This window comes from Pteropus alecto, unplaced genomic scaffold, assembly GCF_000325575.1.
Source record: "Pteropus alecto unplaced genomic scaffold, ASM32557v1 scaffold3, whole genome shotgun sequence".
Lineage (NCBI taxonomy): Eukaryota > Metazoa > Chordata > Mammalia > Chiroptera > Pteropodidae > Pteropus > Pteropus alecto.
The window spans coordinates 6,804,129-6,829,550 of NW_006442484.1; the positions used below are offsets into that span (position 1 = coordinate 6,804,129).

The window sequence follows — 25,422 nt, forward strand, 5'->3', positions numbered from 1 at the left end:
TTGAATGTTGGAATTCTCTGAGCTTCCTAGAGTTTTATGTCCATTTTCTTCACCATGTTAGGGAAGTTTTCCATCATTATTTCTTCAAACAGACAGATATTTGGAAACTTAATAGTGTCCCATGTCCTCCTTAAATTATTTTTATAGTCTTGGCATCTTATCTCTTGCCATTCTGACTGAGTGTCCTGATTGGCTTTCATGTCCTCTAGATAGGTCATTTGATCCTTTTCTTTATTCACTTTGTTTATTCCATTTAATATCCTTCTCATCTCAGATAATGTGTTCTTCATTTCAAACTGGTTCCCTTTTATAATTTCCATTTTTGTTTTTTATCTTTGTTAAAGTTCTCACTGAATTTATCTACACGTCCCAAAAGCTCATTGAGCATCTTTATAACCAGTGTTTTGAACTCTGCATCTGTTAGATTACTCGACTCCACTATATCTGAATCTCTGTTTTACTCTCTTATATGGTTTCTGCTTTTTTGTCTTCCCATGTTGGCTGTCTTTCCGTGTCTGTTTCTATGTACTAAGCAAAGGTCCTAAATCTCATGGTCTTATTAGTGTGGATTTGTGAAGTAGGTGTCCAGTGACACAGTCCTGAGAGGGGTTCAGCTGCAGGCCAAATTTAGCCCAAACCTCTACCTCTCTGGGGCCACTTGTTAAGATTCAGCAAGGAATCCACAGAGGCCGTGCTCATAGTTGCCTCAAAAGGCCACACCAGAAACCGAAGCCAGCTGCCTCCACCAGTGTGAGTCTCAGCAAGGAACACCTGACTTGCTGAGGTATACCTGGAGGTGGCTTGAGTGGGGCCCGAACTGGAGTAGGCGGGGTTTCAGGGAATCCTCCGGGCGGAGCGACCTCTATTATCCAGCTTGATGATGTCAGGGCTATGGCGGGGCTGTGTCAGGCGCATTGGTAGCGGGGAGGGCTCAACAGAGAACAATGGATACCACCAGGCACTTCTGTACAGAGCGAGTGTCTCCTCAGCCCTCACTCCAACAATGTCTCCCTGTAAGTCCCTGGTACCCCCAGCACGCAGCCGAACGGGCACTGGTGCTCAGAGCGACCAGGTCTGTCACCCGAAAATCCACTCACAGATGTGGCCCCTTTAAGAGGCGTCTGCCTCTGCTGCAGCCTCCATTTTACTCAGCAGCTCGGGACTGGGCGGCCCCGAGTCCTCATCCTGTCCTACCTTCTGCCACTGCAAGGTGATTTCTTGGATTTCTCCCTAATTGTATGGCTTGTTCTTCTAGATCCCAGGCGATTTTCCTTGCTGCTGCTTCTTGTTTCTTTCACAACCTTAATTTGGTTGCCAGAAGGATGAACATAGCCTCTATCATTTATGCCATTATTTTTACAGCCATCGATACTATTAATTTCAAAATTTAAGACTGCCTATATTACTGAGTTCTCCTGTTTTGAAAAAGGTAGTATCCTGACCTCCAACAAACATATTGAAAATGACTCTTAAGGATTTTTCTTAACTGGTCTACTTGAAAACTCTACCTCACAAACACCCAAGAATTGGCAAGTACAGCTAAATATCTTTAATTTATTCATTTGTTTCTCCACTTCACCATAGTATTCTAAACAATAATAATGCATTAACATCTAACAGCCTATCTACACATTTTTAGATACAGAATTTTAATTTGGCAAATATCTTTAAGAGCAATTCTGAATATAGTCACTGACCTTTATGGAAGGTATAATCTGCTAATTTTTTATTCTGTCTTTTTTTTTTTAATGAATTCTGTCTTTCACACAACACACAAGGTTATCATTCAGGTTATTTTAATAATGACAGTTACCACACTGTAATTATTTCTCACTATTTCTACCTTAAATAGTTCACTTAACATTCATACACTATCAAAATGTTCATCTGGGTCATTCTTCTGTATACAGTATTTTCAATTTGTGGTTGGGAATCCACATATGCAGAAGACCGACTTATATGTGACTTTTGACTGCATAGGTGGTCAGTGCTAAGGCTTATGTTGTTCAAGGGTCAATTATATATAGAATTTACTTTTACAAGGAAAAAAAAAGCAGGCACAATTTTCACATGTAGAAAATTTTAATATTTATATATCTCAGGAGGCTGCTTGTAGCTCAATGGGGCGGCCCTGGGTTCCAATCTCCTAAAGCCCTCTCGGTCATCCCAGAAGAGAGGAAACTTACCTTGAAACCTGTAACTCATTCTGTGCGTTGGCTGATAAACTCAAAACTGTAGCATGATAATCTATTTTTGCTTAATTAATTTCAAAATGTCATAACAGTTTTGACAATATTTTCAAGAAAAATATGCCCCATACCCACCTTGTATATTCTTCTTGCAACTTGTTGGGGTCACTTACGAAAAATTTGACTCTAAAGTTCAAACTGTAAGGTGATCCTCCTAGAATTAATAAAAGCAGTTCTAATTAATCAGATTATATTAACCCTTTATCTTTATAAAGTATACTTGAAAAATATCAAATAAATACGTATGCTCACTCTTAAGCTGCTTCCTTATTGGTTTGTTCGGATCCAGCCACCTCTGAAAAATAAAAAAGACTGATTTCATTTTTCCTTGAGGAACTAATACATTGATTCATGCAAATCTGTCCCATCTGAAGATTAATGCTAAAAACTGCATATTTGAAAAGGCCTAGGTAGGAATAAATAATCTACAGACATTCACATCAAACAAAATTACAATGGAAAGTACTAAATGTATTTGTGGTAGCTTTAAGATTTTAATTTCCCATCAAATTATACAGTATACCAAAACATCTATTCCTAAAGTAAAAATGCTTAATAATCACAACAATCTGAAGTGATCTGTGTTAATACAACTATATTATGAAACAGTCTGGCGAGTTTTAAAAATTCTCTTTCATAAAAATATGCTCGGCCTTATGCTCTCATTCAGACAAAATTTAACTCTACTCCATGAAAATCTACTCTTAAGAAAAATTTTGTAACTTCTACCCTATTCCTTAAAAATAAACCACATACACACCCCCAAAAGAAAACCACACTGATTTTCTAAGAGATAATGTTTAGTTTGAGAAAAGACTGCTTCTTCTATATGAGGACTGTAAATAGTCTCTCTCAACACTTCTGAATCCTAGTTAAGCTCTATTTTAGAAAAACTGTAACTGAATTCAGAAAATATTTCAACTGCTAACATATTTCACTTAAAGAAATTAAAGAACTGCAAATTAGGTAATAGATGTGGCAGTATTTTCAAAGCACTACACAAATACAAGCTTATGTACCGTTATTTAAAAACCTTACTCCTCCCTCCCATACTTGATTCCATGAAGAACACATAGATTTTACTAAGAAATGGCTGGGACTAATCCATGAGTCTCTCCTTTCCATTATTCTAACATCCAACACATCAAATCCAGCTGATTCAACCTTCAAACTGTACCTAGAGTTTAACAACTCTCCATCTACTCTGCCAGAGCCTCTTAATTGCTATCTCTGCTTCTTTTTTTCAAAGCAAACGAATTTCAGTTTGTTTTTATTTCAGGTTCACTGTTTCCCTTATATTTTATCAGTTAGAATAAACAGTCAAAACGTGTCAGGAAATAAATCAAGTCGTTCATCAGAAAATAAAATTTTGTTGGTTTTTCCACGTGATTAAGTATTATAGGTCTACTAACAAAAATGAAAAATCAATACTTGTATATTCCAAATTTTCCAAGTTTCTCCACTTCACATTTTAATTATTAGTTTAAATTCATACAATCACTATGTAAAGTAACTAAGTATATGATTCAAAATATATTTCTTTATGATGGTTTGAAAATTTGTGGTAGTTGGTTTTCAATTACTAGACATCTATGAAGATTTCATCAGTGCTAGCCAGTTAATTAGAAAAAATATGACGAGTAGTACTATGATGGAAATTTCAAAATATTTAATAGGGAGAAAACAATGTACTAAGAGTGAAATATATTTCGTTTAATTAGAATATACATTGCCTTCTAATCCAGCTAATATACTTCAGTCAGCAGCAAACTGAAGCCATATATTATCAATGATCTCTCAGATCACTCTTAAGTATATAATCTGGGTTACATTAAATAACCTTATTTAGGTAACCACTTTAAATATTTGTAGACTCAAGTACTTCTTAAAGTTTTCAGTTACTGATTTTCAAATCTTTGTAGGTATAAGCCTTTCAGAAGGGCAAGCATAATCAGGTTTCCTGCCCATTTGGTCTTTTCCTTTGATAACCACCCATGTTACTCTTACAGCTTGTCAATTAGCATTTAATGAGAACCTGCTGTGGGGCTAAGGCCTCTAACAGGGCCTAGAACCAAACAAAAGGTTAGGTTTGCCTAGAGAAGCTTACAATCAAGTTGGTGGTTTTCATGAGCATAAGTTAGCATAGGTTTGCTTGATTTTCTTGTTTATCAACAGCAATGACAAAGATGTTTTTCTAGAGGTAGCACTGGCTTTGACACTTCCCTTCAGCTGATACTAATAAAAAAATAATGACAAAGTTTATACAGAATCCCAGTAGGACAGTCTCCATAAGTTTGCATAACCATAGATCAGATTTATAATAAAAAGTACTGGAATGTTTCTTAATTAGCCACACATTAAGCTAAAATGTGTTAGAATTCTTCACATTTTAAGAGTAAAATTTCAGGACATACTTGTGATCTCTTCTAACAAGTAAGACAGGAGGGAAGTTTTGAGTGAGGATTTCCAACCAAGCCATGTACAACCAATCTGATATAGATCCTTTTCTTGCCACCGGAAGGCTCAGGACTATGAGATTAGCAGTTCTTGAATGCTCCTTTAAGAATTCAGCCAAACTCGGCAGTAACTCTTTTCTTGACTGCTTCCAATTCTGCATCTGTCCCTGTTTCTTAACACCTCTTCATCCTCCATCTAAAAGCCAGAGTAGTCTTTTAAAACATAATGTCTCTTCTTTGCTTAATATCTCTTGACAATTTCTCAATGCAAGGTTCAAAGTCCTTAGCATGATCTCTTTATACCTCTTACTCAATTTACTAAGCTCCAGCCATAATGGCCCCCTTTCTGTTACTCAAAAGATGCCATCCTAGGGTCTTCAATTTCAAGTTTCCTTATGCATAGAATGTCCTTCTCCAGGTTTCCCATGGCTGAGTCCTTTCATTACCTGTGCCACCTCCTCGGAAAGGTCTTCATTGACTACTCTATTAAAAGTATGTCACAAAGCTTCTATTTACTTAGAAACAGGCAAGGAACACTGAATTCTTTCATAACATTTTTTTTTCACTGTAATATGTTTGGTTTACATTTTTATTGCCTATCTCTTTCATTACATTATGAACTCTATGAGGTAAAGGATAAAATTTGATTCATTCAAAGCTGAACAGTCAGAACCTAGCACAGGATTTGGCATATAATATCAATTTTAAATATTTGGTGAAGGACTGACTAAACCTGTTGAATGACTCAACAGTCGGCGGGGGTGGGGGAGTAGGGTGTGCGCCAATAATCAGCTGGTTTTCATTCCTACTTAATATATTTGTTTCCCTTATATATTCACATGTTATCTATCTTTCTACCCATCTATTAAGCTAGTGATTTTGTTCTTCAGTATTTATAAGAAAAGTTGTAAATTACTTTCATTTTAATACTTGTCTAAAATCAAAATTTGGGATCAGTTCATCTATATAAAGCTTGCCTCCTTAATTCAGTTTCCCTTAAAAATATTCTGATATCAGAGATAGAAACACATTTACATACACAAATAGATGTGTTAAACTGACATGGCTTAGAAGGAATACAATGATAAACACTGGGAAATTCAAAAGACTTCATCAATGATGTTAATGAGATAGGACTCAGGATCTTGGCTTAAGCCAAGAAAATGGAGCAATGCTATAATGAGCACTACTAGACAGTAAAGATAGTGTTCATAGTAAAAACACACTGTCAAAAGAAAAACAAAGTAAGGAAAAAAATAACACATAAAGAAGTTCTACAAATCAATAAGAAAAAGATCAACACTAATAGAAAAACAGGCAAAGAATAAGAATAGAAAGTTCACAGAAAAGGAAATATTTTTTGATATTTTTTAATTGCAAGTAACTGAAACCACTTAAGTATATGAAAATATATATAATCTTGATCATATTTAGAGAAATATAAAAGTAATCTACTTTAGGTTATCATTTGTCAACAACACTGGCAAATATTAAAACTTTTAATGATATATCACAATGGCAAGAATGTGAGGAAAATAGGCACATACATAGCTTATGAGAATATAAACTGTACCATCTCAATGCAGGACAATTTGGCAATATTTATCAAAATACAAAATGCGTATGACCATAGATCTAGCATTATTCTTATACAGAATTTTATTGAGATATATTTCACGCAATATAAAATCCATTATTTTAAAATGCACACTTCAGTGTACTACTTTATTATATTAAGTTGTACAATCATCAACACTAAATAATGTCAGAATATTTGCATTACCCCCCCAGACAAAATCCTGTTTCTATTAGTAGCCAGTCCCAATGCTCCACTAGCCATAGCTCTTACCAACTTCTCATCTACTTACTGTCTTTATGAATTTGCATATTTTGGACATTTAATGTGAATGCAATCATACAATAGGTGGTCTTTTGTGTCTAGCTTCTTTCACTTAGTCCACTAGACCCAATTATCCATGGGGGATACATTCCAAGACCCCCACTGGATGCCTGAAACTGGAGATAGTACCAAACCCTATATGTACTATGTCCTTTCCTATGTATACATACCTATGATAAAGTTCAATTTATAAATAAGGTACAGTAAGAGATTAAAAACAATAATAATGAAATAGAACAATTACAACAATATACTGTAATGAAAGTTATGTAAATTTGGTCTCTCTTTCAAAATATTTTGTTACACTATACTCACCCTTCTTGTGATTATGTGAGCTGATACAATGCCTGTGTGATAAGATGAAGTGAGGTGAATGACATAGGCATTGTGATGTACCGTTAAGCTACTACTGACCTTCTGATGATATGTCAGAAGGAGGATCATCTGCTTCAGGTCATCCTGGATCACAAGCTATGAGCAACTACTAAGTGACTAACAGGTGGGTAATGTATACAGTATGGATATGCTGAACAAAAGGATAACTAACATGCAAGGTTGGGATGGCATGAGATTTCATCACACAACTCAAAATGGTGTGCAACTTTAAGTTATGAATTTTTTATTTCTGTGATTTTCCAAGTAATATTTTTTGATCGCAAGTAACAGAAACCATGGAAAGCAAAACCACAGATAAGGGGGAACTACTGTTAAATGTTTTCAAGGTTCATCCATGTTGTAGTATGCAACAATACTTCATTCCATTTTATAACTGACATTTGGGTTTCTATCTTTTGGCTATCATGAATAATAATGCTATGAACACTTGTATACAAGTTTTTCTGTAAATAAATGTTTCAATTTTCTCAGATATTTGTGGAGGAGCAGTATTGTTTGGTCATATGGTAACACTATATATAATTTTTAAAAGAATTGCCAAATTCATTTTCATAGTGGCTGTAACTTTTTACATTCCTACTATGTATGAAGGTTCTTATTTCTTTGCATCCTCATCAATACTTGTTCTTAACTATCTTTTTAATTATAGCCCTCCTACCAGGTGTGAAGTAATATGTTGTTCCATTTTATTGCTGGATAATATTCCATTTTATAGATATATCACTTTTAGTTCATTCATTCATTAGTTGATGAACATCTGAGTTATTTTTTTGTACTTTTAACTATTATGAATAATGCTAATATGAATATCTGAGTACTAACTTTTGTGGACATGTTTTTAATTCTATTGGGTATATATCTGGGAGGGAAATTGCTTACAGTAACTTTTCTGTTACAGCTTAGAAACAAGTATTGTAAGCCCTCTAATTTTGTTCTTATACAAATGGGCACTGAGAGTATATCACTACCTATATTTAGTCACATACCATATTTACTGTGCTAAAATTTCTTGTACCAATTGAATTACTGTGGTATATCTGAGATAAGATTAATTGTTTGCAATGCAATACATGTAAGTTTAAAATGTTGTATTTTATGAGAAATGATTAATACCTAGTACGTATTAATAGCTCATAGAGAGGTTCCAGTTCAAGATGTAGGAAGATCCTAAACACACCTACTTCCATGGACACACTGAATTTAAAAGCTATATACAGAACAATTCCCGCTAAAAACAACCCAAAAAATTACTGAGCAACTTTTACACATAGGATGAATAAGAAAAAACCCACACAGAAGCGAGTAGGAGAGGCTGAAACACAATCTTACCATAAACCCCACCCTAACATGGCAACCTGCAGTCAAGAGGGAACTCACAACCCTGGGCTTCTGCCTGAAGAGCAAAGGGTTTGAACCACACATAAGGACCCTAACTTTTAAGACCTGCAACTGAGAAATGAGCCCCTAAAACTTATAGCTCTGAAGGCCAATGGGGCTTGTGATCATAAGACCTGTACAACTATAGAGAATTGAGAAACCATTCTTAAAGGGCTCATGCCCACTCACCCACCCATCCCAGTGCACCGAGCAGAGGTAGCTGACTGAACACTGTCCAGATTTTCTATGAAAGCAGCTTATTTGATTATCCAAAAGCATGGGCCTCAAGGGAAGGTACTTAATTTAATACATATCTAGGGGCCTACTGAAATACTCTCCAAAGATTGGAGGCTGGCAGGCAGGCAGTCTTTTCATTTTCCCTCTGCTTCATACCAGGTTGCAGGTATCTCTCAGGAAAGGGGTTGTATATTCTTCATCTGGTGCCCTAATTTTTACAGTTGCCACCCAGGAGATAACTCTAGATTGCTTGGCTCTGGTGGCCAGTGGGGCTCCACCTTGCAGGTCCCACAGTAATGTTAACAAATAGAAAGAGTTCTTAACCAGGGCATTGCAGTCGGGCAACAGATTGAGACACCTGTGCCTCAGTCTTTCTGTGAAAAGAGCCTATGAGCTTATCTTCATAGCTGTGGCTGGAGGAGCAGGCATATAAACACATATCTAAAGCCCAACTATAATCCTTTCCAGAGACCACAGAGGGAGGATGCTATCTTTGAGCTCTGCCTCTGCTGCACTCCAGACCACCAGTGTCTATTGAAGGAGAGCATGTACATGTATCTGATGTTATTTTTGTGGCTGCCACTCAGAGGATGCATGGTTTTGGTAGCCAACGTGTCTTGCATTCATGGGTCCCATGGGACTGAGGGGCAGGCCTCTTGTTTAGCACATACCTAAGAGCCTATTTAGGTCTCTCCAGGAAAGAAGGTAGATGCATGTGACCTTTGTGCTCTCCCACTGTCCTGCACCAGGCTGTTGGTGTCTCTGAGAAAGGAGTTGGTATACACATCTGATGCCTTGACTTACGTGTCTGCTACCCAGAGGACACATACTTTTATAGCTCTAGTGACCAGTGGTAGGCTTGGGTTCATGGGTTCAACAGGACAGTAGCAAACAAACAAAAAGGTCTTAACTGCCTATCACTCCAGGGCTCAGCACAAAGGGAGCAGACAGAAATGCCTATCTCCCAATTTTCCCAAGAAAGAAGTATTAGTTGCATACTTTAAAAGTTGCTGCCTGAGAGTCTGGATTCCAATGAGGTGGAAACTAGGTGCTGACTGAGATCCTCCCATTTGGGACAATGGCTGGCCTTAGCACACCCTTAACTACCAGGAGCTACTAAAAATAAAATAGGCTGTTTGAACAATCATAAATGCTTAAGAAACAACCAAGAGCTAGGGCCAGGTTGAAATGATAAGGTTCATCTCCTTCAAGCCTGGAAGAGGTAGCTGTTTTAGCTAATGCATAGCAAATAACACATAAGAGTCAAGGAAAATGAAGAAATAGAGAAATATGTTCCAAATGAAAGAATAAGATAGAGGCTCAGAAAAAGACTTTAATGAAATGGAGATACGTGATTTACCTGCTAGAGTTTAAAAGAGGTCAGAGAGATGTTTAATGAGCTCAAGAGAAGAACAGATGAATACAGTGAGAATTTCAACAAAGAAAAAGAAAATATTAAAAAGTATAAATAGAAGTCATAGAGCTGAAGATCACAGTAACTTAAATAAACAAACAAACAAAAAAACCAATAGAGAGGTTCAGCAACAGACTAAATGGATCAATGAACTCGAAGACAGGGCAGTGGAAATCACTCAATCTGAAGAGCAAAAATGAAAAAAGAATGAAAAAGAGTTAAGATAGCTTAGAGGACTTATGGGACAACATCAAGTGGACCAACATTCATATCATAGGGGTTTCAAAAGTAGAAAAATGAGAGAAAGAGGCAGAAAACTTATTTGAAGAAGTAATGGCTGAAAACTCCCTTAATCTGCAAAGAAAACAGGCATACAGGAAAAACAGGAATCCCAGAGAGTTCCAGAGAAGACGAAACCAAAGAGACTCACATTAAGACATGTTTTAATTAAAGGGTCACAAGTTAAAGACGAGGAAAGATTCTTAAAAATAGCAAGAAAAAAAACAATGTGTTATGTAAAAAGGAAACCTCTGTAAGCCTATAAGCAGATTTTTCAGTAGAAATTTTTCAGGTTAGAAGGGAGTGGCATAATAAATTCCAAGTGCTGAAAGAAAAAGACTGCCAACCAAGAATACTCTACCCAGGAAAGTTGTCCTTCAGAACTGAAGGTAAAAGAGTTTGCCACACAAGCGAAAGCAAGAAAGAGTTCATCACCATCAAACCAGCCTTACATGAAATGTTAATGGGACTTTTAAAAGTTGAAACGAAAGGGCACTAATTAGTGACAGGAAAACATATAAAGTATAAATCCACTGGTACAGATAAATATATAGTAAAATTGAGAATAATCTAATGTTGTAAAGGTGGTCAAATATGTGGTGACAGAAAGAAATCTAACTATAGGAAGTGAACACACGGTGTAAATATATATAGGCCTTATGGTTAAAGTGAAAAAAAAAAAAGATAGTATGAAGGTTAAAAGACAAAACCAGTTAAAAATAAATATACTCACAATAGTTTAATTGATACACAAGGTAAAAAGATATAGACTATGACATCAAAAGCACGAAATGTGAAGGGGGAGTAAAAATGTAGAGGTTTAGAATGTGTTTAAACTTAAGTTTTTATCAATTTAAAATGGACTGTTAACATAAATTGTTTTATGTAAGCATATAGTAGATACACGAAAGATAAAAAGAAAGGAATCTAAGCCTATCACTATGGAAAAATCATTGAGAAAGAAAACAATTAACAAATGATAATAATTACATACCTACCAATAATTATTTTAAATGTAAATGGACTAACTTCACCAATCAAAATACACAGAGTGGTTGAGCAGATTTAAAAAAAAAAACAAGACCTATCTATATGCCACCTATAAAAGACTAACTTCAGATGTAAGGACATATACAAACTGAAAATTAAAGGAAGGGAAAAGAGACCCACATTAAAACACATTATAACTAAAGTGTCAAAAATTAAAGACAAGCAAGGAACCTTAAAAACAGCAAGGGAAAAAAATGTTATATAAGAAGGAAATCTTTTTCCTTGCAAGTGGAAACCAAAGAAAAACCAGGTAGCTCTACCTATATAAGACAAAATAAACCTTGACACAAAGACTGTAATACAAGACAAAGAAAGTCATTATGTAATGATAAAGGGTTCAGTCCAATAAGAGGATATGTGCAAACATTTATGCACTTAACATAGGACACCTAAATAGATAAAGCAAATATTAACAGACCTAAAGGAAGAAATAGACAGCATTACAAAAATAGTAGGGTGCTTTAATAACTCACTTTCATCAATGGGTAGATTATCCAGACAGAAAATCAATAAGGAAACGGCTGATAACAAAGTGTTGGTGAGGAAAGAGAGCCCTTGTGCACTTGTGGTAGGAATTTAAATTGCTGCAGTTATTATGGAAAACAATATGGAGGTTCCTCAAAAAATTAAAAATAGAAATACCATATGACCCAGCAATTCCATTTCTGATATTTATTCAAAGGAAATGAAAATATCAACTTGAAAAGATGTTTGTATCACCATGTTCACTGCAGCATTATTTACAATAGATATAGAAGCAACCTAAGTGTCCATCAATAGATAAATGTATAAAATTTGGTATATACAAAAAATGGAATAGTGTTCAGCCATAAAAAAGAAAGAAACTTTGCCATTTGCAACAACTTGGATAGACCTTGAAGGCAGAGAAAGACAACAACCATGTGACCTCATTTTTTTATTACTATGAAAAAAGCAACCTATTTTGGAAAAGATAAATTACAGTTGACCCTTGAACAATGCAAAAGTTAGGGGCCCTGGCCAGCCACACAGCTGAAATCCATATATGACTTAAGTCAGCCCTCCACATATGCAGATTCTCAACTGTGGATCAATACTGTTGATCCTTCAACAACATGGGATTGAATTGCATGGCTCCAACTGTAAGTGAATCTGCACAGTTCAAACTCATGTTGTTCAGGGTCAACTGTATATAGAGAGAAAAGAGGAGAGAAGAAAAAGAGAAGAGAGGGAAAATAGAGAGGAAGGAAGGGAGGGAGGGGAAGGAAAGGAAGGACAGGAAGGAGGAGACAGAGACAGAAAGAAAATACAACAAATATACTTAACAAGAAGTACATGCACAAGAGTAAAGAACAAATATTAATGACTATGATGGAAAACCAAATAGGTAACAGACTGGAAATATTGGTAAGATTAAAAGAAAATTTTTTTAAGTAAGCTTGTTTAAAGTAATTAACTAAAAACAGTTCAGGGTTCCTACTGTAAACTACCTGACCTCGAAAGAAAATAATACACAGCCATACATTTACCTCCTTATTTATCTTTTCTCAGTATCACTTTTGATACTAAGTAGTTTACACTCTCTTTCTTGGTATCACGTTTGAGATGTATATTTTGTCCTAAAATAATTCATTATTTGCAGCCTATTGTATATGGAGCACTGTGCCAGGTATCAGGGTGACACAAAGATAAAGACTAGCCTCAAGAATTTGGGGTCATGAAACGTATCAGATCAAGAAAGTATTATAACTATCACAGGATACAAGAGAAAGAGGTACATTGTACCTGGAGATGGTGGTGGTGAGGAAAGGTTTTAGAAAGAAAGTGACTTTTGAGTCTTAAAAAATATGAGGTTAAAGTGGAAACGTGAAGGGTGAGGAATGAGGAATGCAGCTTAAGGTAGAAGTAAGACATTCCAGGAAGAAAAAGCATGCATATACAAGATAGCACAGATCAAGTAACTAAATATTAAACTGTAAAAGGTTCCATTTTCTATCCTTTTTCAGAAACCTAGATGCCATTACTTGTCCTGATGGTAGCTATTATATGTTGTGATATTAACTTTTTCTTCTCTTATAAGTCAGTCCTATTTCTTGTTATAAATCAGGTTAGAAAGTTGGGATAAAGAGAAACATTAACAACTTTTGATTCTGTGTGACTTGAGCATCTTCCACATAAAGGAATACTGGAGACTTATCATGTGCAAGCTTAGTTTCCTTGTTGATCTTTATTCTAACTAAAATCCAGCCATAAAAGTAAATAAAAGATAGTCTCAACAGCACAGCAGAAAAAAAAGGTAGAAAAATTTAGATTTAACCACAACTTTGCCCCTCAATAGTTGTGCTACCCTGGGTAGATTTACACACACACACACTCACCACCACCACCCCTTCCCAGTGCCAGAAAACTGGTGAGGCCTGAAATGAATCATGGCCTGAGCATTTTCCCCATAACAGCCTCCCCTAAACTTTAAGAGTCTCTTTCTTCATCTGTAAAATCAGGTGACCAAACCAAATGGTGGCTGTGAATGTTGGCCAATGAGTATTAAACTCACAAAGGGAAATTTTAGTGGATGCATAGTAACATCTAATTATGCTTTTATTCTATATTTCCCTGATGCACATGTGTTTAGTAGATGTCCTCTATCAGAGTGAGGATATCCTTTTCTTTTCCAAGTTTCTTGAGAGTTTTCAGCCTATTGTATATGTTGAGTTTTATTCTATGTAAATTATGCCTTAATTACACTGATTAAAAAAACAACCTATATCTAACAGCAGACTCAATGGAACACTAAATACTCTCCTCCTCAGACAGGGAACAGGGCTAGGTAGTCTGTTCCCATCATTTCTATTCATCATCGTCCTGGTTTAGCCATATAACAATTAATGAAAAAATAATGGGAAAAAAGAATACAGACTGCAAAAGAAGTTAAACTGTCCCTATTCTGATATGACACGGTTTAGAAAGAAAATCCTAAGGAATTAATAAAAAAATACTAGACGTAATAAGTGAATTTAGCAAGATCTTAGGATACAAGGTTAATATAGAATCAATTGTATATCCTGAGATTTATCTCAGGAATACAAAACTGGTTTAAAATGTGAAAATAAATGTAATTTACCTTATGTTTACATAATAATCTACATAGAAAATCCTATGGAAGTTGAAACATTAACTAGTATTGAAAAGTGAATTTAGAAAGGTTGCAATATAATCAATACACAAAATAAATGGTATTTCTATATGCAAAAAGGGGTAACTGAAAAAAAAAACCAATAATACTATTTGCATGGTTCTGCCAAAGACAGAATCTGAGATATTAATCTTGATTTCTCTTTCCTTCATGAACCTACTCTACCTTAATCAAACCAACAAGTTCTGTTGACTTGATCTCCTAAATATCTCCAGCACTTACCCACTTTCCTTCATCTCCCACAATCATCATTTTTTTCCTAATGAAATCCGGCCCTAATACTGAAACCAGACCCTAATACTTTTCCTCTCCTAATTTTAGTGTCATTCAGGAGATAACAGGCCTCCTCACAGCTCTTAGGAGACTACCAGACCAAGCCAGATCAGGCTGGTCCCAGAGGCTTGAACGGGTGTAGTTAGCAGCTAAATAACCCTAAGCTGACCTCAGGAGCACAGCAGAACCAAAATTCACAGAATTTAAGTAGCAGAGAAGCTACTTTTACCACACAGCGCCCTTTAAGAAGTTAGGAGGTCAGTCAATAAGAAAGATCTGGTGCAGTGACCAAATTTGGACACAAAATAGGACTGATAAATCAAACTCTGCCAGATTTTAATTTCCTGGTTCTGTGTGGCCCCTTCCACATCCCTAACCTTAGATGGCTTAGCTCCAAGACTACCTAATCAGACCCCCTGAATTTGAATTAATAAATATGTATAACCTCTCCTTACCCTCACCTCTTAAAACTGATCCCAAATCCTTTGTCAAGAGAGACTAATTTGAGCTTCATCTCTGGTCTACTCATTCAGCTGGCCTGACATATAAATCTCATTTCTCTGCAAACCCTGCTGCCTCAAACTTTTGGCTTCTCTGTAAGTGGCCCACAAGGAACTCACCTTTGTTCGGTAACACTAGTAACTTCATTATTGCAACAATCTCCTAATTGTCTATTTGCCACTGGCTAAACTGTAACCAGAGTGATATGTCTAAAATACAAGTCTCATGTTACTTATGTAAATAAATCCTTACAGGTGAGTATAATCTTTTAATAGATTAAAAGGCACTTCATGACCTGATGAACTGCTCAAACCTTATACCATATGCTCTTCTTGCTCTGCATTCCATTGATGAGATTTTTTTCAGTCCCTCAAATGCAGCATTCCTCTCTCTTTGCCCTAGAACTTTGCACATGATGCCAATTCTCTCTGAAAGACTTCTCTGCACCCCAGATCTGTTCATCATTCTTTCCCCAAATGGAACAAGGTTAAAAGAGACCACAAGTAAAAATTTAACGTTTGGCAGGCTACCAAAGAGATTTATACAATAGCTAATAAAAGCCCAAATTAAAGTATTACAGTAGAAACAGATGAAAGAAATATGAGAAATACTGACATGAAATAAAAGCAAGCATTTTAGCAATCATGTTCACTTTGTACTAAAACATGGCTTGTTGATATAAGAGTAATCCTCTATGTAACTTTTGCTATATTTCTTCAAACCTGATGAAATAATTTTAAAACTTTTGAGTTATGTAAAAGGAATCTTCAAAGGATAGACCAAGTTATTCCATATGAATTATTTCTTACTTCAGTTATGTTACTTAACATTAATCCTATTGCGTTAGTGCAGAGATTTTTCAAAATGTGGTTCCATAAACTAATAGCATCAGCATTATAGGAGAACTTGCTTGAAATGCACATTATTGAGCTCCACATTACACTTTCTGAATCAGAAACTCTAGGTAGAGGGCCCAGAAATCTGTATTTTCACAGACCTTCAGGTGATCCTGATATAAATTCAAGTTTAACTTATAACCACAAGGTTAGGGCATATGGAAACAGTTGTAAATCAGAAAAATATCACAACCACAATACAAACTACCAGAAGGATGAAACTGAAGAAAAACAAGTCAAAAGTAAGTGATAATCTACTCTTTATTTGACTGAAGTACACTGTAATTCACTTTGGGGGCAAAAAAAAAAAAAAAAGAAAAGAAAAGTAAATGTACATATGAATAATATAATCTCAAGGCTCTGAAAAATATCATGCTGATTAAGGCCACTAAGGAACAGCCACCTTTAAATGCTTAAAAACTAAAAAAATTGTGCATAGTGAATTATAACCACATTACTCATTATTTTGCTTACTCACTCAAACATTTACTGAATACTATTATTATACAAGACATTATATAAGAGCAAAAGCGATAAATAGGTTTTAAATGAAAACGACAAATTTCAAAAAGTCAAAGCTTTCTTTAAGGAATTTTGTTTGCCATACTGGAACTCATTACCAAGGAAGATTCTAAAGAAAAAAATAGTCAACTATGATTCTATTTTTGTTATGTACAAGATCACAATAAAACCTTAGGTGCTTTTTTTAGTTTATTATAAGTCAAATTAATTTAACTTCAATGTGTGTCTAAGGCAATATTAGTTCTGATCCTCTAAAACTAATATATATAATATACACATGCAACATATACATATGTATAATAGATAAGCTTTAAGATGAAAAAACTCTGAGCTAAGGATTGACAAGGATTAATCCTTTTAGAATATTACCAAATACCTTTGATCACTGCTGGTAATTTTATTGCATGGTTACTGCCTCTCCTCAATACGTTCATTTTTATAAGTCCTGTGCATCTATATCATCATCTTTTGGGAAGTAACATTTTGCCATAGGGAGACTATAGGATTTTGAATCAGATAGATATGAGTTTAAATCCTTTCTCAGCTGCTTGTCTGTGTCATTAAATAAGTTTCATTAGCCTCAGTTTTTCATCTTCAAAAGAATTTTGATGATACTTTCATAAGATTATGTGAATTTGGTTTACTAACAAGTCCACAAGAGATGTTTCATAAATGTTACTCCCTTACTCTCTTCTCCTTTTAAGAATGGCATTCCATTCCCTCGATACATTATTTATCCTTAAAGTCTTGATATATTTCATTTTGACAATCAGAAACGAGACACTACTTATAACATTTATGCTGTAAAGGTCCTTCCTTGGACACATTTTGGCATTTCACAGGTTTTCTGAATATTTAAATATTGAAATTGTAGTGCTATGAAAGACTTGCATGGGGAGTTAGGAAACCCACGTCTTGTTCCATTAATGACAGCAAGTAGCTCAGGCTTCAATCTCCTTAGACTGAGATAATTTCTTATGAAAAATAAGGGTGTTAGACAAGATAACCTCTAAAGCTTTGGGTCTTTCAAATTCTATAATTCTAATTTCAGGGGAAGAATAATTTTGGATCATTAGTAATTGGACCTGGGAATATATCTTATTTAGGAAGGAATGCTTAAGATAGAAAAGTAAGACAAAGAAAAAGTAGGAGACAGAAGAAAGATCAACCCAGATCAAAATACCTCTGCTTACCGACATTCATCCTGCTGTAATGGTTTTAGAACAGAAATGCCTTCTTGCATACAAATTTATGTGATATAATTATTATCTCGTAATACATATGATCTCAATTTGTTCTTCTAGAATACTTTCTCACGGATGCTGGTTTTTCACACTCATGACAGTGAACATGGTGGTAAGTAGCTGGTGTCTTTCTCACTTGTTGTCTTGTCACTTCTCCAATCTAAAGACGGGCTTTATAGCTAAGAGGGTTATGAGAGTCAGCAAGATAATCTAAGAATTATCTTTTCTTTAAACCTCAGTGTTGCTCATACTGAGGTATGGCAGATACCTTTCTGGTGTTTGCCTGGTTTACGATTTATCTTCCTGGAAAAGCTTGCCTTATTGACATTTCTACTCACTTCCATTTCAACATGTGTTTATTTATCAAGAAATAACATTACTCCTCTAGGCCCTCAGAAAAGCTCAAGTCATCTGGTAAAGGCATCAAAGTATGAGGAAAGTTTATGTTTTAGGTCAGTACAAAAGGATTTATTTCTCCTGAGACTAGCTGGCCAGAGAACCACTTTTTCAGTCTCTCAATTTTTCTAAACTACACAAAATGTTTCCTTCAAAATAGTCATTCTCCTGTACTAATCGAAAAGGATATATTACTTTGTAAAAGAACTCTCTATAATCATATAAATTTACAAAGAATTCAACATTGTTCATCATATGCTTTCTTCTATTTCAACATTTACCACATGCTATCTTCTATTTTTATGATGTGATCTTTCCAATAAAAAGAATCATGATTATAATTACTAAGGAATTAGTAACAATCTAAAAAACTTAATAACGTCCAAGAATTGAAGAGCTCTGAAATATAATCGCTATCTCATTTGGGAGGGTTTCCACTGAATCTTCCTACTTGGAATACTTATACTTAAGAAATTATGAATTTTGGTTAAAAACAGCTCACCATGAATGTCACAAAAACCTTATTTCATTTTAACACAGGATAATTTATGTAAGACTCAAGATACATTAATGTTTTAAAATATTTTAATATTAAATTAATTTTAATTATGTAATACTCAAGATACATTAATGTTTTAAAATATTTTAATATTAAATTAATATTTTACTTTTTATGCCCAATTTTCTCTCTTTAAGTCAAGAGTCATGAATTAGATTTACTTCTTAGTTGTCTGAGACACATAAAGAAACTAACACTAGATTTACAGACTGACTTATAATTATAAAAACCTTAAGGAAATAACCTTACAGATTAAAACATCAAGAAAGCGAGGAACAAAGGAAAAGAATTACCTCTAATCATTCAAATTAATACTTTTTAAAAATTCACTAAATCACTGAACATTATAAATCAAAAAGTATTTTATATTACGAACAGAGAGAAAAGCTAAAATAAAGATGAACAAAAGCTTAAACTTACTGGGTTATCTGTAGAATCATCAGCCAACTGTAAACCAAAATAGTCACGCTCAGTCAAATCAAGATGCTTGAAGACTATATCCAACAAAACTTGCCCCAGATCATGTTTCTAGAAGAAAAATAAAAGAAAATCAACACTGACAGGCTATATATGCTTTCAGATTTTTAATCTCTTGGACTTTTCTTCTATTAAATTGGCAACTGTTTCCATACTAATGACTTGGTTGAAAATAAAGACTTCATAAAAATCAATTTGACTTTAGGCAAACTAATTCAAAGAGACATAATAAATATGAAGATATAAGGAAAACCTTTGATTGAAAATGGCTTCTGCTTTCAGGCCAATATCATGGTGTTTTGTAAATTTCATATTCTTGTCACATTAACTCATATATATATCCATGTCACTTGTCTTGTTTTATTCTTAGGTTTAAATAACGACTAGAAAGTAACATATTTGACTACAATTTAAAACTTGTGTCTAAAATTAATATCACAAAAAAGCAAACAAAAATGGTGAAAATTATTTGTAGCAAACTGACAAAAGATTAATATTTTAATTATAAACATATTGAGAGAACTTTAGAAAAATATCTCATTATATCCTCATACCAATTCTATCATGTAGGCGTTATTTATTATACTGCTATTTTAGTAAGAGTAACTGTAACTTTCCTAAGTTCCACAGCTACTAAGATGTGGTAAAAGGTATGGTTAGATACTTCCCTGAAGAAAATATGAAACTAATAAATAAAAACTTGGAGAAATAATAAACATGTTTAGTAATAAAAGAAATCAAAGTGGAAAACTATAATGACAACAATCCAAAAAGACTTCCAATAAGTAAGATAAAAAATACTTATTGCTGGTAATACTGTAGATAGATACAACCTGTTGGGAATGCGTTTGGAAATATTAAGCAAAAGCAATAATGATAGTGACTACTTCCAGCATCCTAACCTAAGTGAAAAGTAAAATCCAATATTGAGGGAAATATACGCCAATATGTTCAACTGAAGTATTACTTGTATAAGAAAATATTAGAAAACACATGCTAGTAAATATTAGAAAACAAATGTTAGTAAATAGTGGTATATTTTACCACTAAATTTTCCTCATTAAATGAGCTACAGCTGTTTGGTGTCTTCTAGCTACAAGTTAGAATCAAAACTCCGAACTGAAACAATATGAACATCTATTTTTTTCATATAATAGAAAGTACAAAGGAACAAGAAGACTCCAGAGATGGCCAATTTCAGCAGATGAGAAATATAATCAAGTACCAGGTTTCTTTCCATCTCTCTTATTCGCATTCCTATTGTTGGCTGCATTTTAAGCTATAAGCAAGATGGTCATAGCAATATCAAAATTTATACCCTTACATGACAATGTTTTAAAGAACAACCTTCCTTGTAAGGTTACCTTACAAAGAGCTTCCCTTCACGTCTTACTGGTCAGACTGAGTCAAAGGTTATTTGCAAAACTCATCGATGGCAGGGAAGTATGTGCTTCAAAGAATGCTTCACAATGGTTGTTCCCATTCGAATTATCTGTGAATATTTTTTATATTGATGCAAGTCACTCTCCCACCCTCTCCCATTCTCATTAAGTTGGTCCAGGATGGAGATGAATCTTTATAAAAAGCTACTAAAGTAACTCTAATGTAATCTTCCAGAGACTAAGATAGAGTAGACCCATTTCTCCCTATATCTCCAGCTAAGTGAAACTTAAAAAAAAAATTAAAAACAAAAAAATCTCTGAAAGGTGAAAAGAAGCTGGTAACTTGGCTAGGGAATTCCTTGAGTTTTCTTTCCATTTCTTTTTATTGAGGTAAAATTCACATAATATAAAGTTAACCATTTTAAAGTGTGCCATTCGGTGGCATTTAGTACCTTCATAATATTGTGCAACCATCATCTCTATCTAGTTTCAAAACAATGTCATCCTTTCAAAGAATACTGTAGCTATTAAACAGTATTCCTTCCCCCAGGCCCTACCAACCACTAATCTGCTTTTTGTCTCTATGGATTTACCTATTCTGGATATTTCATATAAATGGGATAGAGCAATGTGTGACCTTTTTTGTGTTTGGCTTCTTTCACTTAGCGTAATGTTTTCAAGGTTCATCCACGCTGTAACATATAACCACACTTAATTTCCTTTTTGTTGTTAAATAATATTCCATTTATGTGGATATATCACAATTTGTTTATCTGTTGGAAATTTGGATTGTTTCCACTTTTGGGTACTGTGAATAATGCTGCCACAAACAGTGGTATACAAGTATCTGAATATCTGCTTTCAATTCTTTGGGGTATATATATATATAGAGAGAAGTGAAATGAATGGATCATATAGAAATTCTGTTTAACTTTTTGAGGAACCACCAAACTCCTTTTTACAGCAGCTGTAACCATTTTACGTTCCCATCAGCAATGCACAAGAGGTTAAACTTCTCCACAGCCTTGCCAACATATTTTCTATTTTTTTGATTAAAGCCATTCCAGTGGGTATGAAGTGGTACTTCATTGTGGTTTTGATTTGCATTTCTATAATAATGAATGATGTTGAGCATTTTTCTCATGTGCTTGTTGGCCATTTTTATAAGCTTTGTAGATATGTCTAATCAAGTCCTCTGCCCATTTTTAAAACGAAGTTGATAATCTCTTTATTATCAAGTTCTAAGAGTTCTTTTTATATTCTGGACACTAGACCCTTACTGGATATATGACATGCAAATATTTTCTCCCATTTTGTAAGTTGTCTTCATTTTCTTTGGTGTCATCTCTAAGAATTCATTGCTAAATCCAAGGTTATGAAGAATTATCCACGTACTATTTTCTAAAAGTTTTATAGTTTTAACTCTTACTCATAGTTCTCTCAGTCTTTCTGAGTTTCCTTGAAATAAAATCCTAGACAGATGCCCATAATAAACCGCATGTGGAACTGATTCAAAGTAAAAGAGCAAAAGGTTTAAAAACTTAATTACAGTGTGGAACACATGCACGATTTTCAGTTAGGTCTCTGGATAAGACAAACACACAAACACACTCACACTCACATGTAGTAGACCAAAATAGTAATGCAGAGGTTCTGGAAACCAAAAGTCATTAGAACCACAACCCACAAAAGTAGGCCACGACTCGTATGCTACCAAAGTGAATCCCTGCTACAAAGAAGACTAAATACAGTCCAAAGTCTTACATTGCCCCAAATGTTTACATAATCCATTAGAAATGGAAGGGGAAAAAAAACAGAAATGAAAACATAAAAAAAATCAATGGCAAATTTAAGCTCTAACATACAAATAATTACACGAAAGTAAATAGCCTAAACATGTGAATAAAAAGCAGAGGCTGAGAGAGTAGGAAAAGAACCAAGGTACAACTATATATTGTCTAAAAGAAACTTCTTCAAATATAATTATGTATGTAAGTTTGAAGCAAAGGGATAGAAAAAGATATAACATGCAAATATTATTTTTAAAAAGGAGACAAGACCAGATAATTTAATCAGGGGAAAAGGAAACTACAAAACATTCATGTACAAAAGAACATAGCTGAAAAATAAATAAAACTAAAATTAACAGAACAGGAAAACTAGAAAATAGAAAAAGCATAAATTTAACTAGAAATATTGATAATTTAGCAATTGCTAGAATTACGAAACTGAGTATCAGCCAGAATATAGAAGTCAACAACATCAACTAACAGGATCTAACTGACATTTATATGATACTCTACTCAACAGAATACCCATTTTTTTAAGTGTCTATGGAACATTCACAAGATTATATCCTGGGTCATTAAATAAACTGAAAACAACTGAAATCATATACAGTATGTTCCATAAACACGATGACACCAATAATAAAAAAAAAAACCACACTTAATACATTAGACACTGTTGCAAGTGTACATGTATTGACACATCCAATAATAAAAATAGCCAACACTTATTAGACATTGTTGCAAGAGTACATGTATTGACACATTTAATTATCCTAACAATCCTATGAGGTAGGTACAATTAAGAATCGTTACAGAGTCCAGAGGAAACATGGCTTAGTGAGAAATGTCCCCAGATTGCTCCCCTCGAAACAACAATAAGCTGAATATCTAAAACTGAACAAAAAATACCCAAACCGCACACCAGCATGTCTGAGCGTGGGATCTGCGCATAAGAGCTAACACAGGTCAGAACCCCGGGTGCTAGGCGGTGGACTGTGAGAAATAAAGAAGCTGCTTCTCACAGCTGTCAGCTCCTGGGAGGGATAGGGAGAGGAGAGAAGGTGCAGCGACTTCCCTGAACAGCCCTTCCTGAGAGAGTTTGGAGTTCCACACAGCAAGCAGTAGGGCCCCGCCATCAGGGTAGAAAGCAGAGAAGCGGACGGCAAACAAACAACAGTTGATATTTACAGGCCGCGTTGCAAAACTGAGGCTAAGCCGCAGCCCCCAACCCCTAAACCCCAAACCCCAATCCAGAGGGCCCCTCCCCCTATACCCTCTAAGACCAGTCACCTTGGAGCCCCAGGAGAATTTGAGCAAACACTAACAAAACAGTTGCTAACACAGACAGGGACTGAAACTGAGGGTAGCAAACATGATTAAATATCTACAAGCAAATAAAGGCATTATATAGAGGCATTATTAAGGCTTTATATAAAGCAGCAACCCAAGAGGCTTAGACGCGACCTACTGGAAACCAAAAGAAAAGCACCTTCTTTGCAACAGACTAAAGAGACTTTTATATAATAAATCTTCTTACTGGAAAAAAAGCAGAATACATTTCCATTAATGCTCAAGGGAAGAAACAGTCCATTAAACACCATGAAAAACCAACGTGACAAGGCATCTCAGAAAGAAAGAGAAAAATCTCCAGAAAATAAGCTTACAGACATAGAAATATGCAATTTAAATGACAGAGAATTCAGGATGGTACCTCTGAAAAAACTCAGTGAGTTCTGAAATGAGTCATATCAATAATTTCAGGAACTGAAAATACAACTAGATGAGCAGAGCAAAGAGACTGAACCCCTCAAAAACAACAGAATAGAACTTCTGGAGATAAAAAAGAAACACACTGCAAGAGTTGAAAAATGAAATAGCAAGCTTGGGAAAGAGAGTCGACCAAACGGAGGAAAGGATCAGTGATATCGCAGACAGAAATCTATAACTAAATCAGAAGGAAGAAGAGAGAAACCAAAGAATGAAAAAGAATGAAAGAGAAATACAAGAACTAGCTGATAACATCGGGAGACAAAACATAAGAATGGGTATTCTTGAAGGCGAGGAAACGGAGTAGGGACTAGAAAGCATTTTTAAACAAATAGTTGACAAGAATTTCCCAAGTTTAAGGAATGAGCTGGAGCTTGGAATTCAAGAAGTCAACAGAATACCAATTATCTCAACCCAAAAAGGCCTTCGCCAAGACACATTGTATTAAAATTATCAAAAATCAACGACAAAGACAGAATTCTCAGGGCAGCCAGGGAGAAGAAAATGGTAACTTATATAGGAAAACCCATGAGATTATCATAGAACTTCTCAGCACAGACCTTACAAGCCAGAAAGGAATGGAATCAAATATTTAAACTATTAAGTGAAAGAAATTACCAGCCTAGAATAATGCATGCAACAAAGCTCTCCTTTAGATATGAAGGAGAAATAAAGACCTTTTCAGACATACAAAAATTGAGGGAATTCTCCACTATGAGGCCTGCAGTACAGGAAATCCTGAAAGGGGTCAGCTCACCTAAAACAAAATGACCAAAAAACCCCAAAAAACAAAAAACCCATAATTAGGAGTAAAGTGACTATCAGACAAATCGAAGCAGAGAAGTGCAACTCTTACTAAGAACAGGGCATTATAAGCTTAAATAATAAGAAGAGAATTGCTACAGCAAGATAGTAATGAATGTTCAGCATACGTAGGCACAAACTGAGACAACAGCAGAAAAGGGGAGGATTTGAAAATCTAAAATCACAAAGGGAAAATGGAGATAAGGCACACGCAGAAGAAAATGGACTAATATATATATTGTAATATATATATTATATATATATATATATATGCTATCTTC

At 34.8% G+C, this 25,422-nt stretch overlaps 1 protein-coding gene across 8 annotated transcripts in view; it reads right to left on the bottom strand.

Annotated features, from left to right (window-relative positions):
* PTPN4 (protein tyrosine phosphatase, non-receptor type 4) overlaps positions 1-25,422 on the bottom strand; it is a 186,812-nt gene that overhangs the window by 103,739 nt on the left and 57,651 nt on the right. For 4 of the 8 annotated variants that reach the window (XM_015596795.2, XM_015596793.2, XM_025039506.1 and 1 more), the window contains 3 exons: positions 19,342-19,449; positions 2,502-2,544; positions 2,325-2,424 (listed from right to left, as the gene is read on the bottom strand). In XM_015596795.2, the coding sequence (XP_015452281.1) occupies positions 2,325-2,424; positions 2,502-2,544; positions 19,342-19,449 (251 nt within the window). Of the gene's footprint in view, positions 1-2,324; positions 2,425-2,501; positions 2,545-17,915; positions 18,146-19,341; positions 19,450-25,422 lie in introns of those variants that run through there. The other 4 variants (XM_006921001.2, XM_025039507.1, XM_025039510.1 and 1 more) reach the window with 3 other exon arrangements.